Below are 20,924 nucleotides of genomic sequence, written 5' to 3' on the forward strand. Positions count from 1 at the left end.
TTCAATCATCCTACCCACTCTAGCCCTAGTATTTTCCTTATGCTGTGGTGTTGCCTATGACTTGGAACAACTGCCCCATTTCCCCCATTCTTCCACCCCCATTCAAGAGAGAAATTTCCTGTCTGAGTAAAGGTTCTTCTTGGTGGAGTCTAGCTTATATCTAGAATGTGCACAGTTATGTTTCTCTGAATGCAGCAGAAAGAAGTAACTGCAGTCAATTTTTGTTATTCACCACTCAAATTTCTCACAAATCTTGTATGTTGACTGCGGGAGCTGTCTTGACCTCCTAGGTCACACTTACATGCTTTTCCTATCAAGAAGTCCAGCCTGTTTCAGTAGTGACTGCTTTATTTTCTGAATATTGCTATACAGTAAATGTTCAATTATACCTTCTATTTTAGTGTTAAAAGAACACTAGCAGAGCTAGTGTTTAGTGTAGGCTTGCACTTATCTTCATGTCAAAGAGCTGACAATCATTAACCTCTTTCCAGTGTAACAGGTCTGCTTAATAACGTATTGAATCTGAAGCACAAATGTTGTAGTACTTTTCTTTTAAAACCCTATAATTGTGTCTTCTGTCAACCTGCTGTGCAAACTGAGATATATGTGTGCTGTTGGTGAGGGTTTCAGAGGGAGAGGATTGTCTTCTAAAGTGATGGATGAATTAACTTGGATCTCAGTAGCAACCTTCCATTGCTCTGATTGCCTGGGACCTTTTCTCACAACTTGCCTGTGTAGAAAATTTAATTTAGTTAGCTTTGAGAAATAGGAGGAATGGGGTTAGGGGAGGTGGAGACAGACAAGTGTAGAGATAGAGAGAGAAACTGTATTACCTGACATTGATGAAACAGCCCAAAGCACATAGTGAAGACAAGCAAAGATTAAGCTTCAATTTCTGAAGCTGAATTAGGGGAAGAAGAATTATTTTTATTTTGGTTGCTAGGTTTTAAAATTAGCATGTGAAGATATGACAGATTTTTCAGTATTATGTCAATTGGGTCTAGATTTAATATGAAATTAACTGTTTCTCTTAATATGTATGTATTAAATTGGATGAGATTATACATTTAAATGAAATTAAATTAGAAAATAAAATAGTTCCATGAGAGACTCCATGCAGAGGGAGTGTAGTATGGATATAAAGCAACTTTTCGTACATTACAGGAGGGCTGTTGGCTTTTGATGTTGAGTTTCATGGGAGTATAGCTAAGTTGCCCTGTCTTTAAACTTTGCCCCAGACATTGTTTGTTACATCATGTATGACCTAGCAGACAAAATGAGTTCTCTGAAAATCTGAAACATTCAAGGGAACTCATCTTCTAGCAAAAAAAAAAAAAAAAAAAGGAAAAAACATATGGCAAAGCACTTTATTTTTATAATTAAGTGGCAGCAGCAAAGGATTACTCTTAGGGGCATTCGGTCGTCACTAAGCTTGAGGAAATGAAAGGCCATTTGTTTATCTTACTCTGATAAATCCTGACAAAATATTCAGATGAACATTTCTCTGTGTGCTATTTAGTGGCCTGACTTAGCATCTAATCAAGTATGATAATTAATCCTATATTTTGAAAAGCCAGTAAGCATGGAGATTCATGGATTTCCCCAAGACCAACCTTGCTTGCTTTTCTTATACAGGTTTTGCCATATCTCCTGCAGTATTTTCTTTGTTACCCTTTTGGAAAGGTCAAAAGACTGGGGGGAAGACCTACTCAGGGGGAGGATACAGCAGTGTCAGAATTGCCTTGACAAATTGTGCATTGCTTTCTTGCTCCTCATTCCCTGACAACACAGTAAATGCTTACTAACTCTAGTGTTTATAAATCCCAAAGTGTTAAAAGTCTTCCAGACATTTTGGTAAACCAACAGTCAACTGGAAGCTGGTCTCAAACGGAATAGTTCAAAGCAGAAATGTTGAGGTTTGAAATCAGTTGCATTTTCTTTTGCATCAGTTCTTTTTTTTTGCTTGTTTTTCTTTTTCCAAAGTTGTTTTATTGAAACCATACCAGATTATACCAAAAGAAGCTTATTTGTTTGAAGCAAGAGTAAAGTAACCCTCTTCTTTCCTAGCATCTTCTGCTTAATATTGTGAACTGGCAAGAGCCTGTCTGAAGGCCATTCATGAAATGTTGTAATTTAGTTTTTAAAATTCAAATTTAGCTAGTTTTTACCATACTTTAAATTTTTTTTGTTTGCTTATCAAAAATGGGTTTTAAAGCTATTATTCAACTTTTTTAATTGGATAATGTATATGTAGATTTCTTACTTTTTTTTTTTAACAGAACATTTTAACAGTAGTGGCTTTCTCCTGTATCTTCTCCTGCAAGTTAATTAAACTTGCTTTGAGGTTTATAACTTGCTTGGAGGTGGCTTATTGCCTCAGTCACTCCTTATCCTGCTGATGAAGGACTATAATAGTATGCCTTTTCACTTAATTAGATGTGTGTTTGGGAATGTTAATTTGAACCATTACTACTACTTGCCACAATAACAGAAAGGCAAATTAAGGGATTCGTTAACAGTGGTTTACAGATCTCTAATAAAGGAATAAATAACTGCACAGGTTCACTTCTTGCTGTTGTCTGCTCCCAGCAGGAGAATCTGAGTCTGCTGTTAATGAGATGCTCTGAGCATACTGGGAGAGTATAGGCACCAGGAATTAGCTGCTGTATGCTTTGAACATCCATCTGGGCTTTATTGCTCATTTAACGCTTTGTTCAGAGTAATCAATGTCTGTCCTTCCACTGATTGATTTGATCTAATTTAAGGTATGTTTTAATGTTAAATCTAAGAGAAATTATCATCCCACCAAAAAAGAAAGTCTTTTGTCCCTTACTCGTCTCCCTTTTCTACTTGTTAATGGATTTCTAAATATTTTTAAAAGCTAACACTTTGTCCTTCTCTGGCTCATGCCTTCCTCCGCTATGCAACTTTCTCATCCTGTGCACCAAGTCTGGTGATAATTTGTTTGCAGAGTAAGACTAGACATTTCTATAATCCCACAAAAATTATTCATTTTCTTTTGCTGTTTTAATGTCTTGCCATTTTATTTACTGTAACTAGCATGATGCATCATTAGAAGAGCTCTGGAGGTTGACCCAGGACAAGACAGAAAGAAATATGTCGGGGTAAATGAAGAGTTTTTTGGCAGAGACCATGGTTATTTCAGTGTAAATCATATTTAAAATTTATATCAAAAGAAAGGTGTTCTGATGATACTTGTCTTAAACTGAAGTCATTGGCTTAATGTAAATATGCTTGATCTGTGCTAACTGTAGTACAGATCCTGTGGAATATGGCAAATTGTGCCTTCCTTTGCTTCCCTGTTAGACTATATTCTCAAGCCATTTACCCGCTCCTTTCTTACTTGATGTACTTCAGTGCAACTGTACTGTCTTAGTTCAACCTTGCTGATAGATAGGTTGTGCTTTCAGACCTTGCCTACTTCTGTGTACTTTTACAGCACTGGAATGAAGAGCAGGGAGCTGCTGCCTAAGAATCTCATACCATGATATAGAAGTCCTAGAGAGCAGCAGTGAGGTCTGTGAAGGATTCTTTCCCACCTCTGAAAGGATGGTGCCTTTCAGGAGTTACTGCAGCTCCAGTGGGTATACTAGAGTGGTGTCATCTTGCAACTTGTTTGCGCAGGTGTTGGGTGTGCATGTGGGCCTCAGTACTCCGTATGTACTGTATACGTGACTTTCACCTCAGCAGATATGATGGGAGTAGGATTACGTTTCATATACAGATGTGTTGACATCATATACTTATGTTGGTATCATAGAATGGTTTGGCTTGGAAGGGACCTTTAAGATTGTTCCAACCCCCCTGCCATAGTCAGAGACACCTCCCATGAGACCAGGTTGTTCAAAGCCCCATCCAGCCTGGCCTTGAATGCCTCCAGGGTGGGAGCATCCACAGCCTCTCTGGGCACCTGTTCCAGTGACTCACTACCCTCACAGTAAAGAATTTCTTCCTAATATCTAGTCTAAATCTACCCTCTTCCAGTTTAAAACCATTTCCTCTCATTGTGTTGCTACATGCCCTTCTAAAAAGCCCCTCCCCAGCTTTCCTGTAGACCCCCTTTATGTACTGGAAGGCTGCTATAAGGTCTCTCCAGAGCCTTCTCTTCTCGAGGCTGAAGAGTCATCCTGTCCTTGTAGGGGAAGTGTTCCAGCCCTCTGATTATCTTTGTGGCCCTCCTCTGGACCCACTCCAACAGCTCCACGTGCTTCTTGTGCTGAGGGCCCCAGAGCTGGACACAGTACTCCAGGTGGGGTCTCACGAGAGCAGAGCAAAGGGGCAGAATCACCTCCCTTGACCTGCTGGTCATGTTTCTCTTGACGTAACCCAGGATACAGTTGATATTCTGGGCTGCAGGCTCTCTTTGCAGGCTTGTGTTGAGTCTTTTCATCAAACGACACCCAAAACTCCTTCTCCTCAGGGCTACTCTCAAGCCATTCTCTGCCCAGCCTGTATCTGTGCTTGGGATTGCTCTCAACCAGGTGCAGGACCTTGCAGGACCTATGCATCCTGTGTCTGAATTTCCTGAGTACAGGAAGCCTCTACTGAAAGGAAGGGCTCTGCTGGATACAGACTGCTCTACTGGAAGACTACAGCATGACCACAGAGGGAAATTGAAGGCTTGCTTTGAAAAAGCCATCACTTTTGATATCTCCTTCATTAGGTACTTCAGCATTAACATATCTTTTATTGATCATGTTGTTGTTGCGGTGTCTTTACCAAATAAAGCAAAAAAGCCCAAACTTTGAATACCTTAAACTCTTTACCTTCTCTCCAAAACCAGCTCTAGCAAATGGTATTTGCCAAAGCTGATTACTGTGGGAAGGGAGGGTGCAAAAGGTATGAGATATCTAAAATGTCTGTGTTTATCTAAGCCCATTCCCACTGCTTTTGTTTTTGAGCAGATGTAACGGCAAAATTTAAATTCAGCTTTGAGATATTAAACAATCAAATGCTAAAAGAGCACAGAAAACATTCATGATTATTTATGTGGTAAGGTGCTGCATAGTATATGTCATATCTTCCAAAACATAAAAACTAAGGGCATATACTTGGAGATAAGTGTTGCAACGTAAGAGTATAAAAGATTTGGTCCACTGTTATGACATACATGATTAATGTTTCTGTTGAGGCGGTACTTCAAGATAAAACTGAGCCCAACAATAGCTTATAGAATGAATAGCGGAAGTAAGCTCACACAGTAGTATGTATTTAAAGAATAATAACCAGAAAAGCTTTGATCTAAAGGCATAAGAGATGCACAGGTGAAATGCACTGTGATCATCTCCAGCTTTGGGAGCCCAGGTGCTGTGTGAAGGAAGCATGAGCTGACAGAAGACAGTAGTGTGTTTGAGATGGCCCAAGGGGACTTCAGACGGAAAGTGAGCTCTAGAGGTGCAGAGACAGGCCACTTGGTACCTCTCTGCTTTTCCTGGAGAAGCAGATGGCATGTGATATCTAGAAGCGATGCCTGGCTGTTGTTGGTCCTCTGTACGGTGTGCTCCGATCACTGCTGAGGCTGTGTGTGGAGTCACAGGGAGGTGTGTACTTTAAGACTTGTTAATCCTGACAAGTAATCATCGGAGAAGTAAATCAGATTTGATAAGATCTGTGTTGACTGGGTTAATTTAATTTGTAATACCATTTTTTCCTAATTCATACCAATTCTGTTTGCAAAGCTCAGTGCCCACTGGTCAGACTATGATAACCCGAGGCTTCCTTTGTCCTTCCGTTTAATAGTAAAACTTGAGTAGTCTTTCATTCCACATGATCTCCTGCAATCTTAGAAATTATTTAAAAAAAGAACAATAAGAACAAAAATCACTTTTTTTTCCAAATCTTTATCATTTATCAGTAATCTTGTTACTTCAGTATTCTCGTGCAATGCAAGACTTCTACTTTCTGCAAAATCAGGACTAAGATTACTTATTGATGATTTTACTTTTCATTATTGTAATTGGACCATTTTCCTTTAATACTTAAACTAGCTGGATTAGATTTCTTTTTATTTCTGATATATGATTCTTAACTCTTTCATGTATTTTTTTTGTATACTACCTTAATAAACCAAGTCAATATTCTATGTGCTATGTTGATGATATAGGTTATCTACTTTCCACTGATTGTTTTATTTCCAAATGCTACTTTATTACACTGAAGAACTGGAAGTAGCTTCTACCTAAAGCTTTCCTTTTTTGATTATGAAATCGTGACTTTTGACTTTTGCTTAATATTTAATTTTGAGGTAGCTTATGCTTTACTCTTAATATTTTTTTCCTTCCAGTAAATTTTGCTAAATTTTATTCCTTCATGTGAAATAATTCATTCAAATGTCCACAGGAAAGAATTTTTCACTGTTTTATTTCCAGGAGATTTGGCCATATCTGGTTGGTTGTGCCTTGAATTTGTGATTTGGGCTCTCAATTGCAGAGGAATATGGGTGCTTGTTTTTTTTGTTTTGCTTTTGCTATCTTATACTTTTTTCAAAAACTGAGCCTACAGTACATTCTCCTAAGTGGTGTGTGCCATCTTAATGTTCTTTTATTTCACATCTGTTTAATGCAATGGTATTTATTATTGTTATGTTCAAATGTTATGCCTTGCTGTTTCACTAAGAAAAGAGGAAAATACTATGTTTAACAACCATTATTAATGCTCTATGCTGGATGGGCTTTCAGTTAATTTTGACATGGACGGACCTGTTAGAAATATGTAGCAGACAAATTTTATCCTTTTACTGGTAGTCACAGAGAATGTATTGACTGCAATATATTGAAGTACACTGGGTACTAGTGATTGCTTCTTGTGGTGCTTCATTGAGTTCCCACTGATGCCAGTGGAAGCCTTTGTCATTGAGTTTAAGCAGTCTCATGATTAACCAGTTCTAATTAGTACAGCCAGGAAAGTTGTTCTGTACTGAGAGTCTAAAACAAAGAGCTTATTGTCTGTTGAGGATCTAAAGTAGCGTAGGATCATGTGTTATCTTGCAGTTATGTTCTTTCTCATTACAGCGTGCTTCTCCTTGCAGATTTATGTAACGTATTTGCTTTCTTCATTATTAAACACAAAATAGAAACAAATTTACCAATTACAGACGGTGTCAAGTCAGTGTAATTCCAGCATGTAAAGTTGTATTCGTCTTGCTTTTATTACTGCCATATTTGGACAAGAGGCAGACCTTCATGCTAAGAGGTCTGTAACTGTGCTTCAGAAATTTAGTTGGTCATTTCTATTCCACATCCATTGTTGCCTTTGAAATATACATGCAGTGTAATAAATCTAAACAGATTAGCAAATAGAAATCCCAGGCATAATCTCAACAATGTATTTAAATAAGCGTTGTGACATATCTCATGAGGGGCTTAATAACTGTATAAAGCATGAAAGTTAGCGTTGGCTTTTCCTTTGGGCTGACAAAGTTATTAGTATCATATTTTCAGTGTGTTTTCTTACTATTACATTTATTTATTTAGATTTTTCTCAGATATACCCCTTTCTAATGAGTTCTCATATGTTGAACTACTATATGTATAAGTGATAAATATAGACTTATTAATTTTACTGAAGTGGAAATGTTTTTGTAGGAATAGTTCTGATTGCAAGCCAAGTGCTAATTTGCTAATTGTCTTCGCTTTATTCATGTTGTAACATTCACTCTGTGCTATCCATTTGCCCAATTTGCCTTTATGTTACAAGTTTTAATGCTTTTTCAATTTATTGCACTTTTTTTTTTTACTTTTTTTTACTGGTTTTACTAAACTGAAAAATGTAATTGGTTATTGGCAGCCATAGAAAGTTGAAAAATGTAGAAATGTACAGTAATTAGCTCTGTCTCTTGGCTCATTCACATGAACATTTTATTATTTTATTCATTTTATTCACATCGCATTTTATTCTTCCAAACACTTACTAGATCAATATTTCTAACTTCACTGGATGTATTACTGGGATAAGTATTGTGCTCTACTCCATAGAATATAAATGTCATTTTCTTAGGAACACAACAATGTCTTTCAGCCCTTCTTTTTCACTAGGACTGCATTCTTTTTTTCTTATTTTAATTTTTTTTTGTTTCAATTTGGGTCAGTGGTTTACTTTTTAATAGGTTGAAATGATGTTATATTGAAACATCCTAGAAATTCATCATTAATAATACAATATTCCTTAATCATTGTTCTGTGATGCCACATCAGTGATAAAGATTCAGTAGCTATCTCAAGATGAAATACCCACAGGGACTGAGATGACACTGTGTGAAATACTGACCTGAAAAACAGAAATGTGAGATGAGACTGTGCTCATATATCCTAGAACAGTGAATCCATTTATTTTTAGAGTAAGATGTGACTCTGATACCACTAAGTGAAGAAAACAATTTATACCTGCCTGTGGATGCAGTTCAACTTCTCTGGAAGAAAAAAATGTTGTTCTTCTCCTGTAAATGAAAGAAAGATTTGCAACAGTGGTGAAGTGGCAAGTTTCTTAGCTATGATGTCTGGAGTGAAAGAAGCACGATCAGTGATGGTTGATGGAAGCAATTCCATAGATGCAAGGAAATATGAACCCATCTTAGTATATGTATGTTCCTTGTAGACTATATCTGAGCAAGATAAAAATATGGAAGTAATTTTTGTCCTTACGGAAATAAGTACAGATGGGTTAGAAAAACTGCATGCATCATCTCCTGACTTTCAATCAAAGTCTTTAAAGTTAATTTGCTTTTTACTTGAGGATGAAGTTCTATATAAATATTGTACCATTTTCTTTGTTTGCCCATTTCAAGTCTCTTTATGACTCAAACACAAGTACTTTAGTAATATTTATATATATATGTATTTTGCAGGGGGAAGTGATTTCTCTTGTTTGCTGTACGTACACAATTTAAGAAGACCATATATGTATATGTGACCATATATGAGTCAATACGTAAATACAGATGCATGCACACTGCAGTCCACAATCAAAGCTGACTATGATAGTGGTTGTGTTTCTGAGATACGTGATTTGATAAATAATATTTTTCATTGTTTAGACACAGGCTACTTTTCCTAAGGCTCATTTAAAAAACAAGTCCTCACCATCTGTGCCCATTAGAAATATCTCATGCTTGTTTGGAAAGAATTAGAATTGTTATGTCCAAAAACGTGTCCAGATTTCAATTTGGATTATACTTCTACTAATTTTGGAGAGTAATATTGCAGATCATTTGCAATTATTGCAAATATTTAAATTCAAAGTTTAAATTTAAATTGTCTCTACTATCTATTTTTGTTTACTTTGTTCAAAGGTTTTTGAAACCTGTTAAAATAATCTTACACATTTGTTGTGAATAAATGAAAATTAGTCATGTCTTATTTTTTTCCCTTAAAATGATCACTCTAATCATTTTGGAGAAGGCAGAATGGCTCTACATATGATCAAAAATAAGGGGAAAAATAAGCATAATGAAAAGAAGAAAAATGTGTGTGAGAAGTGAGTACAAAAGAAGTGAGGGTTGGGAGTTGGGAAAGATGGGCAGGAGGATTGTGAAAAAGGAGGAGGATGGAAGATGAAGAGCCCTATTGCAAACATAAGACAGAAGAGAATCTGCAGTAGAGATAAGGACCTACTGAAATAATTTCAAAGATGGTGTGCTATTCATTTATTTATATGAGAACTGTGGCCTGATATGAGTGCTAATAACAGAATAGGTTTATCAGAAAAGATGTAACTACACAAGCTGAAGAAAGTGTTTGCTCAGAGGGGCACAATCATCCTTCTGAATAACCAAACTCACCATTTCCAAAGGTTTCATTGCATTGCCTTTGTGTCACATCTTGTTCATGATTCACCTCAACTCTTCCTTTGTTACTTTGGAGTAGTGATAATGCAGAAGAGCAAAAGTGGAGTGCAAAATATTTTTGCAGTGAAAACAGATTTTTATTGAGTACGATTTGTTCATGTGTAGCTCTGATGTAAATAAAAGCAAACTAAAATGAAAAATGAACTAAAACAAAAAAAAAAAACCAAGCAACTTCTGGTTTCAAAGCAGTTAGGTCAGATAATGGTACATCTTCAGTCAGAATTATGAAAACTTTGTGACTTATGTAAAGATTTTGTTGTAATGGGTTTATTTGCTTCAAACTACATATCTGTGGCTGACATAATTGTGCAAGATTCTCATAATGTCAAGATAATTAATAGACAGCTTTAACCTACATGCCATCTTATTCTCATTTAGACATTTAATGCTGGTAATATGAATCTGCAGAAGAACTGAGTATTTCATCCAATTGATTCTAGTGGAAGACTGGACCATATGGTTCAGAACTCCATATATGCAGTGTAAATATCCACTTCATTCATATACACTTTTCAAGCTGAAATTCAGTTATGGAAATTACCTTAAGTCTTTAGCCAAAGGTCAGCATTTTGGTGACAGTCCATCAAAGAATTAAGAGCCCTGAGTCCCAGTCACATTTTCATTTTTTCTTTCTTTTATATTAATTAATTATACCTTTATTTAAATGCTAATAACAATTTAATTAATTTTTATGTACTTTTTTCCTTTTTTTGAACTCTAGAAACTACCTCTTCAGGTTGCAACTCGAAGATCTCTCTCTAATACAGGTATGTTAAATATTTGTCTTCTTTGCTTTATATAAGTTAGGTGGATGTTTCAAAGCAGATAATCAAGATATATTTGTAAGCTTTATAGCTGCAGATAAGTATTCAGCTGTTTTTGTCCTCTTTGCTGTATTATATAAGTCACATAATCCATTTTAATTCTAGATTAGTGCTGGTGCCAGGCCATACAGACCTGATATTACTTTAATCTCTGCTGGGATTTTTGTTAGCATGGATCTATGAAAAAATGGAGACTGGAAAAAAGTATCATGTTCTCTTAGGAAAGTATTCTAACTTTAGATTGTGCACTTTGTTAAAGCTTCTGTCTTCAGAATGTACTATTATTAAAGAGAAAACATGGTTTTTAAAATAATGAAAAACTAAAAACTTATTTTACACTTACTAAAGAAAAATTAGGCAAATTAAACAGCAAATTTTCAGTGAAGTAATATGATGTGAACTAAATGTCAGAATTCAAGTTTTGCATAAGAGGCAGCTGTCTGCTGTTTAAAACTTGTTGGAGCTTGGAACTCGAAAATAAAAGCTTTTAAGAGGTGTTTAGGCATCACAGCTAAGTGATAATCCCTGATTAGTTTATTTCTTTTTAGGACTTCCACACTGAATTTATCATATATCTGCTGTCTCATCTTCCCTCAGTCTTCTGAGTGGTCCTTGTTTAGGTTTTGTTGGTTTTCTCTTTCAGTGTTTTTAATCTAGCTTTCCTCTGTTAGGGTAAGTATCAATAGACTCAGGTCACTAAAGAGGGAGAAATCTGTGTTTTACAGAAGTGTATAATTGCTGACTCAAACCATCACTCCCATGGATCAGCAAAAATTTCAAACTGGGACAGAAATCCTGATGTTGATTTTCTACTAGACTACTTGGATTTAGTGTTATGAATGTGCAGAAGCCATTAAACAGTTCTCTCAAGTTAATTTCAGTACACTTTCTTTTCAGTCCTCAGTGCTGTAACATCATTGGTTTGCCTTTTCCTACAACACTTTGAGACTGTATTTCTAAAAACGGAAGTATTTTTTCTTACTAGCATATTTTCTACCCCTACTCAAGTTTCTAAATTTTCTTCCTGTTTTTGTACTCTACCATTATGACTCCTCCATACTTGTTCTTCACAAATCTCTTCCTTTTCTTCCTCTGCACTTTCCATTTGGTCCTGTTAGTGGGCTCTAGGACTGTCCTTCTTCAAAAGATGTATTTCCTTGGATTCTTCCAGGCTGGGAATTTTGTCTATTTTGGTAGCTCTAAGTCAGCTGTGAGATATCTGAAGCCTTTGTTTTGATGCAAGTAGGGCAGGAGTAAGGTGTATTACATTTAGGTCATCCTGCAATCCTACAGGGAAAGTATGAAGGTTGTCACCGATCATGCAGTAATGAAAGTAAGTTTGGGAGTGTTTTCGAGGGGTCATCTAGTCCCTTCAGGTACCTCCAGATCAGTGTTGTGATCATGACTTCCACCATCAGTGGGGGTTAATTGTATGAACTCCTACAATTCCAAATATGATTCCACAACTATTTGCAGTATTTTTGGAGAAAGTTAAGATATAGTGGCAGTCTGTCAAAGTCTCACACTAGAAAGTGTGAAAGCTCTGTTAATTAATATAACCATAACCTTTCTAATGGAAGTTTAGAATTCACCAGAATTTACCAACTTGAAACCCGCTTAAATCCAAAACTGTATTTACCAACTGATTCACAGAGGTCTACAAACATTTCATGTATTCCAGAGCAGTACAGAATCCTAGCTTGTGAACCCCATCTTCCTCAGATGTCATAGGATTGGCTAAAGAAGAACAGAAATAAACTTCAATTTCTGAAACCTTAGGGCACAGGGTTAGTCACTCGTGGTGAATGAATGTTTTAAAGTGAAACCTGAATCTTTTACACCTCTAGAGAATGGCTATAGGATTAGAGGATGTTACCAAGTTAATGGCTAAAATTAGCAGTATTTTGAAGTTCCAAATCTTTTAAACCTTAAACTCTGCTGTGGTTGAAAGAGGTAAGAAAAAAAATGAGAAAAAGTTAAAATGATATGAAATTCTTGAATAACAGAATGATGGAGTTTTGCAGGAGGAATAAGTTATGCTGTGGTTTTGTTCATTAATACCTTATGGCTAGTAAGCATTTGCTTGCTGAATGATTGAACATTTTGACACTTTATGAACTGACAGAGTTGTTCTTGCAGCATTTTTTCTTCACAAAGTTGTCATAATACATGAAAATCGAGTTGAATTTTTCTGTTTATGTTGCTTATTTGATTATGTTGCATGAAGCAGCCTTTGAGAGAATATGCAGATGTTTCACAGGCTAGTTATTTTCACATCTGGAAGAAAAGGTGCATTGTGAAGTGCTGGCTGTAAGGTATTTTCTGTGTAGAATAATACAAATATGAAAGGTCTGGAAACAGTGTAACCTATCCACTTGTTTAATTATTTTAAAACATTGCTCGAGCTCTATTCTCATTATTGCGTGTATGAAGGTGGAGGAAAATTGCTGACCATTCCTCATTCACAGCAAGTACTTCCAGCAAAGAAGTGAGGATATTTGTTACAATTTGCATTCTCCTCTTTTTCAGTTTTCAATTAGACTTCTGAAACTCTTCATTTTGTTTGTATTTCTGCTTTGCTTTGTCTTGGTTCATCAGTTTAATCCTTCTTATAGCATATTTCAGAAAAGAAAGGGAATGCCTATAAATTAAACTTGATCATTGATAGACTTCATTTTTTTTGTATATATAAGTTTTTTCCATCTGTTACACTTAAGTAGCTGTTGGAGCATGTCATTTGGTTTGTCCTCATGCTGCTCTTGTGAAGATTTTCATGTTTCATGTTGCATGTAACAAACTGGAACGGTTAGAATCATAGTATCTTTTAGGTTGGAACAGGGGCAGGGACGGGGCATACACCACCTCTCTGGGCAACCTATTCCAGTGCCACACCACCCTCAATGTTAAAAAAAAAAAAAAAAAAACAACTTCATTCTTATACCCAGTCTAAATCTCTCCTCTCTTATTTCGACACCATTTCCCCATGTCCTATCACAACAGACCCCCTTCCTTCTTACAGCCTCCTCTTTAGATACTGAAAGGCTGCTCTCAGGTCTCCTCAGAGCCTTCTCCGGGCTGAACAGCTCCAGCTCTCTCAGACTGTCATTGCAGGGGAGGTGTTCCATCCATTGGGTCATTTTTGTGGCCCTCCTCTGGATGTGCTCTAACAGGCCCATGTCTCTCCTGTACTGAGGACTCCACATCTGGACACAGTTCTCCAGATGAAGTCTCACCAGCTCAGAGCACAGGGGCAGGATCACCTCCCTTGCCCTGCTGGCCATGCTGCTCTAGAAGCTGCCCAGGATACGGTTGGCTTTCTGGGCGTTGAGGGCACATTGCTGGCTCATGTCCAGCTTCCCATCCACCAGTACCCCCAAGTACTTTTCATCAGAGCTGTGCTCTATCCTTATATCCCCCAGCTTGTACTGATAGTGGGGGCTGCCACAAGTGCAAGACCTTTCACTTGGCTTTGTTGAACCTCATGATGTTCTCCTGGGCCTACTACATGAGCCTGCCTATGTATCTCTGAATGGCATCTCATCCCTCGGGCATGTTGACTGCACCTCACAGCTTGGTGTCACCAGCAAACTTGCTGAGGGTGCACTCGGTCCCACTGTCTATGTCATTGATGAAGGTGTTAAAGAGCACCAGTCCTAGTACTGACCCCTGAGGGACATCACTTGCCACCGATCTCCAGCCTGATGTTGAGCCATTGACCGCCACTCTCTGGGTATGAACTCGTAACCAGTTCTTTGTCCGCTGAACAGTCCACCCGCATCCATCTATGCATGTCGTTCTTAGAATTTTCATTATACACATTTCTGAAAGGAAAGATTTTTTAAAGTAAGGTACTATTTTGTCAGACATTGCGTTATTATCAGAAACAACTACATAATGGGAAATCTTTCTAAAAGTGAACGGAGTAGGATAACGACTCCTTGTTTAATATAGTTGTGAGGGGCAAAAAAAGAAAGGCCAATATGTATCTAATATATACAGATGCTTTTTTTTTTAATTGGGTACCTGGAAAATAGTTTTGGAATACAAGATAACCTTTTTAAAAAAGAAAAATAGGTGTTTGAATTTCAAGTTCTCACAAAAGAAATGCAGAACGGAGTTCATTGATTGAAAGGTTTCTGTTTCCATTTCTTTAGTGAAAGTTAATCCCTTGTAAAAGTGAGAGTTAGATTGCCTCAGACAGGATGTGTATCTAACATGAGATAGTGAGCCATTGTTGCCCATTGTGGATACATCAAAGATGTCATCCAACATGTCATTGTCCTGTGTTCTGTACTTTATAGGAAAAGCCTGATTGAGTAAGCAAGTTCAATACGATAGTGTCTATAGCAAACTGGTATTTGATGTGTCTCAGCAATTTTCTGTGTGTGGGAGAATAAAGAAGAATAAAAAGAGTGAAAGCCCTTTAAAGCTCTTGCTGGAGAAGCCTAAAAGTCAATTTGTTCAAAGCTGACTGTCAGAACAATGTGTGGATGATGATTATGGATTAGGAAAGAAGCCCTCATTGGGCTATGGTTGTAGAATGACAAATATTTTATACATCTCAGCTCAGCATAGCATCCATGTAGACTTCCTTTTATTATTGAAGGCCTGAATCTACGTGGTTTTCATCTGAGTTTTGTTTTTTTTATTGCTCACCTAAAGTAATAGTAGAAAATTGTCTGAAAACATTGCCTAAGATGAAAACTGAATTTTCTGTGAAGTCTTGTATATTTCTTAAATTACAAAATCAGAAATCAAAATAGTACTCTTACAGTCGATAGCTCAGAAAAAGAAGTATTTATAATCATGATATCTAGACGGTATCAGGATTAATAGTGGAACTTTGACAGTATGTAGAAGATGACTCTAACAAAAGTATTTTTCAAAGTGTTTTTTAATCTTCGAAAAGAGTGATTCTAAATTCAAAGACTTTTGTGCCTCCTTTCTTAATCCTCAAATAGTTTGCTGATACATCTGTAAAGTTCATTTTATGGATAAAGAAAACATATGCTAATACAAGCTGGCTTATAACATCTTTTATAACAACTGTCGCATCTTTATAAGCATGTGTCCTGTAAATGCCTTAAGAATTTGAGCTCACTTTTCACTTAAATCTTCTACCTGTGGAGCCTATTTTCAGTTTGAAAATGAGCCCATTCCACTTGCTCCTGCAGTTATGCAACTCTCCTGAGATTTTATCCTCATGTTGAGTCTGTACGTTTTTCTGTTGAAAACACAGATACCTCTAAGTCCATTTTTAGAGGCAATTTTGGTTCCCAGTTGGTTGCAAAAGAGCCAAATTCTTCACATAAGCTGAGAAGTTTGGAGATTCTTTTTCAAGTTTTTCTTTTAACTTTAAATATAGGAGTATAAAGCTGATTTTATTTATTTATTTATTAACTGCTAATGAGATGTTCAGGGAAGTAAAGGCAAGATGGGATTTATGAGTTGCCAGGTAAAAGAGCTGCTTTGGAGAAAGACTTTTACAAAGAGAATTCTTACTAGTGTTTGCATGGTTCAAATATGTCTGAAGCACTTCCTGCAAATGATAATTTCGTTTTGAGTCAATAATGACTGAATGGTAGGCTGAATACTGAGTTGAATATATGCTGAAAATATATATGAAAATTTTTAATCCTGAATGTTTTAGACAATATGTGACATTTTTTATGAAGAGAGAAAATATTTATGCCAGTTTTAGTCTCATTTGGAAAATAACAATTGTTTGCATCATCCACCAAAACATTATTTCTACTTGGGCTCATCATATGTGCAGCTGAGGTGTGTGAATGAAAAATGGATAGCCACAGCACGTAAGTTAGAATTACTTTTGGTGCTGTTAAGACTTCTGCAGATTATTACTGGAGGCCGTGTAAGCAAAAGGAACAACTAGTGTTCATAAAACTTTTCCATAGGAGACTGAGGTGAGCAAGATGCAACCTCTGATAGGGTGCTAAGGATGAACAAAACGAGCAGGTGTTTCAGCTCTTACCTTTTGTACACAGTCTTGCTGAGAGGAGAAAATAAATGAAGGCTACGTATCTGCATATCACAACACCACTTCTGCACAATACCTCTTACTCTCGTTGATACATTTCTCAGGGTAATCTGTTGGATTTTATCATATAGCAAGTCTGGAAATAATTAAATTAGACAATTGGGAATTTAAAGAAGGGTTGAGAAAACTTTCTGAATCTTGAGCTAGTCCTTTGTAGCAGATGGAGATGGACTTGGTGACTGCTTTTATGTCCATTCAGTTTCTTTATCTGTGGTATCATTAGTATTTTCATTTTGTATTGTTTTTTGCTCACAGAACAGTAGTTCTCTGACTAAACTTACACCTATTGGAAGCTAGAGAAGAATTCAGCCATCAGTGCATAATTTCATGTGTCTAATCTGTAACCCAGTGACCTCTTCTACATGTAGTTGAAAGGGGCTTCCTCAAACTAGTTGAAACATGTTAGATTGCACATATTCTTCTCCCAGCAGTGTTTCTGTGGGGAAATGAGCTACCAGCAGGCGGTATTTCATTTTCCTTGGGGGGGGAAAAAAAGCTACTAAAATAGTTAGTGTTCATAGATACCCCTACTTATTAATGCAGAAAATGGCAACTTTTCTAAAATCTGTCTTTGGTTGTATTTGGCCACATTCTCTTTCAGTATTCATTGTGAATATTCTTTCTATACATGGGATTTTTTGCCCATGTTAGACTAGTTACATATGTTATGTATTTGGTTGTGGTTTTTTTGCCTTTGTGATGTTCTGAGTTCATATGCAGATCCTGCTACAAAACTATACAGGGTGCATGTGAGAAAGACAGTTGATGTATGACTTCTCTTCTGCTCATTCCCGTTAATCATTTACACTTGGCTTCTAAGAAGCGTGGAGTTTTTTGTCTCCAGAATTTGCAATTTCATGTGCCCTTCACTACAGCTGAAATGTGTCATCTAAGTTTAGAATGAGTCTAAGTGAAGCAAAATATTGGCAAATTGGCAGATCTTTGCAACTGCCTTGGCTTATCTGTGTGTGTGAGTATGAAAAAGAAAGCCAAGCAAAGGCTTTGTCATTTGTCATTTATTTGCTGTATCTGTCATTGTTTTGGACCAATATTAAAATACAAGCACAAGTGTATTTCCAGGCAAATGAGTCTGAACACATCCATTTAGCTACAGAAGCTTACGGTTTCAGTTTTATGCCTTTGCTTGTTAGGCAGCATTTCTTGTGTGCTTACTGTAATTTTCTGATTTCACAGCAAAGACAAATAGGTACTGAATTTTTTTTGCTACCACTGGAGAAAACCTCCTCATTTTTTTGGATAACAAACACTTGTGTTCTTTTTCTGAGATAAAGGTGAAGTCTGAATCACCTGGATATAAAGCATAAGTGCATTTGTTCTTATGAGAAATAGAGATGATTTCAAAAGGCATGTGCATTTGTTTCACTGCAGATATTGAAGAAACAGCTGATGAGGACTTTCTAGGGATATAATTTATCTCTGAGTGATTGACTGCTAAATTTTCCTGGTATGTGTGGTGTGCAACCAGACTTTGGTACATACCCCGGAAGAAATTGTGGAAATACCTTTTTCTAAGAAGGTGGCACCTGTGTTTTTTTTCTTGAGCATGAGTATACTAATACAGCTTCAGAAGAGTAATCACCAAGTGTCATGTCTGAAGGGAAATCAAGCTTCTGCTTTCCAAATATCTAGACTGTATATAAGGCCATGGCATGCTTCAGCTGATTCCAGAATAAAGCAGTATTCTGTGACAAGTGGGCAATGCATGTGGCAGAGAAACATGGGCTCTCCTTGAGAAGCAGCCTTTTCCTATGTAGTGTCTGTATTAAATAAATGCAGAAACCATGGACTGTACAGAAAATGAAAGCAGAAAATATTAACAGGGAATGAAATCGGATTGTCTTCAGTCTGATGTTGTCTTGGCTGAGTGGAGAGTTGGCTACAAGCAGTTCCTGGTCAAAGGTTTCAGTTTTTTACCGCCTATGTGAAGCAGTGTTTAACAATTTAGAAAATATTTGGAATATGCAGTGTGCTTTGAAAGACATGTCCCCATTCTATCTGTAATACAGGATCTGCAAATATGATAATTGGGTTTTGGTTATAGACAATGATGTGTAGGTTCGTTTTCTGCCCTGGCCTATAATAACTAACATGAGTGCAACCATAGCTTGTATACTATGTACATTCTAGGAGTAAGCTTAAACACAGGTTTTCTTGGTTACAAAGAGGATTGTGTTTTCCAGTACTGCAGAGATCCATTCAACAATTCTACTAGTGTAACGGACATAGATTCTATTGGGTAATTTTAAGTGTAGATGATTTCAGCTTACACCTCTTTGTGTAACATCAATACCTTGTCTGAGGACGCTGTGCGGTCCATATTATACTCTGGCACTGCTTGCTGACCTATGAAATTACAAACATTTAAACTGAAATTAAGAGGAAGTGGCTCAGTAGCCTTGTGTTCCCTTGACATGGGAAATAAAACTTTAAGATGCACATCTCACCACTGAGCTCTAGGGAACTTTTGCCACAGTGCTGTTAAAGGATGCACCCAGCTGCTGAATTATGGAAAGAACCTGCAAAAAGTTCTGCTCCCTGATCCCTAGGATAGTGGTGAATATTTTTTAGGTTTAGGAGATTAGATCTTTCCTAGATTTTTTTTTTAAAGAAAAAAACACCAGGATTCTGAAATATTTGAAGAATCAGAGCTGTCATATTGAATATAAGAGACAGAGACACTTGTTGCTAGAAGCTAATAAAAAGGAAAAGTCTGAGGATCTTAGAAGAAGAACAGTGGTGGGAGAGGAGTCTGCGCAAGTGTAGAGGGACAGAGTCCTGCTCTCATAAATGACTGAGGACACAGAGGGTAATGCACTACTTGCCTGGTCAGCACTGTTGAGCCCAATTTAAGGATTGTTGCTCCTAAATGTTTCAGAGATGCTGCTTAGTTGTAGTGTAAGGAGCTACACCTGTTCTGAACTAAGAATAACAAAGTAGCTTCAAGTTTTATTTTGATAAGTTTATCCAATCTTTTGGGAAATAAATTGCCTTTATTTTGCCTGTCCTGGTTTTTCTACTACCTTTTCCCTTCCCCGATTTCGGTAGGTGTTTTTATCTCTTTTGGCATGTATTGTTTTACCCATTCCAGATGGTACCACAATATGATACTTCTGTTGTCAAGTCTGGGAGCTATAAATCATGTCAAAATATGTTAATAATTTTATTTAGTAAAGTTAGATGTGCTTTGAAATAACTGGTGTTAGACATATATATTAGATTTCTGTATTAAATCACCGGTTCAGGTCTTATTTTGGATTTATTTGAAGGCAGCCAAACTGAAAACATTATTTGTTTAAATGATGTACTGACATTATACACGACTACATTATTTTCTTAGTTGCAATTTGATATTTTAATTTTTATAAGATCACTTGCCTTTTGAGGGCAATTCAATACAATGAGCATTTAGGAGTTACACTTAGTGGGGTCTGCCCCATGACGGTATTTATGCTCATCTGCCCAGGAGTGGAATTTGGAGCCTTGGGTCAGGTGCTCAGGCTGTTTGCCCAGTGCATGGGGGCAGCTGTATACCGAAGAAAAGGATCCACCAACATCTGTATCCCCAGCTGTCTAATCCTGCTGGGGAAGAATGCTGACAGTACAGGAAGCAAAAATTTCTCTCTGTTTTTGAGTTAGACATCTGTATCAAATATGACGATAGGGATTTTATACATGTTGGCCATGTGCAGAAAGATTTCAAAGTAAGTAAACTGCATCTAAAATGTGAAATAAGCTCTTTCTATCATGGTTTCTAAACTGAAATATCAATATGGAATTAAAGATTGTGTTCTTAAGCAAGGCTTCACTGCTGATTGAATATAGGCTGGTCTTTTCAGTAATTATCCTTGTTATAGGCTCATTTGATGTCCATCTGCTTTTTTTTTTTTTTCTTTTTTCTTTTATTCCCTCACCCGATTTTAATACCAGCCTTTCTAGCCAGTACTTCTGGTATTCACATTGGTTCTAGTGCCCGGAAAATGATTTATTTTCTTCTTCAGATCTATAAAATAATTCAGTGATGTGATGGTTGTTGTTGTATTGATTTGTCAATCAAGTGAACAAAATATCCAACAGATTATTGTAAAGTTGTAGAAAAATATAGGATCTGTGCTTGGGCTTGTTCACATATCTTGATGTTTATGGGAATTCAGCTTGAAAT

At 36.8% G+C, this 20,924-nt stretch overlaps 1 protein-coding gene across 6 annotated transcripts in view; it reads left to right on the top strand.

Annotated features, from left to right (window-relative positions):
- Positions 1-20,924, top strand: part of SEMA5A (semaphorin 5A) — a 325,269-nt gene that overhangs the window by 124,822 nt on the left and 179,523 nt on the right. For all 6 annotated transcript variants that reach the window (XM_021386099.1, XM_021386098.1, XM_021386095.1 and 3 more), the window contains one exon: positions 10,584-10,629. In XM_021386099.1, the coding sequence (XP_021241774.1) occupies positions 10,584-10,629 (46 nt within the window). The remainder of the gene's footprint in view (positions 1-10,583; positions 10,630-20,924) is intronic.

This window comes from Numida meleagris, chromosome 2 (genome assembly GCF_002078875.1).
Source record: "Numida meleagris isolate 19003 breed g44 Domestic line chromosome 2, NumMel1.0, whole genome shotgun sequence".
Lineage (NCBI taxonomy): Eukaryota > Metazoa > Chordata > Aves > Galliformes > Numididae > Numida > Numida meleagris.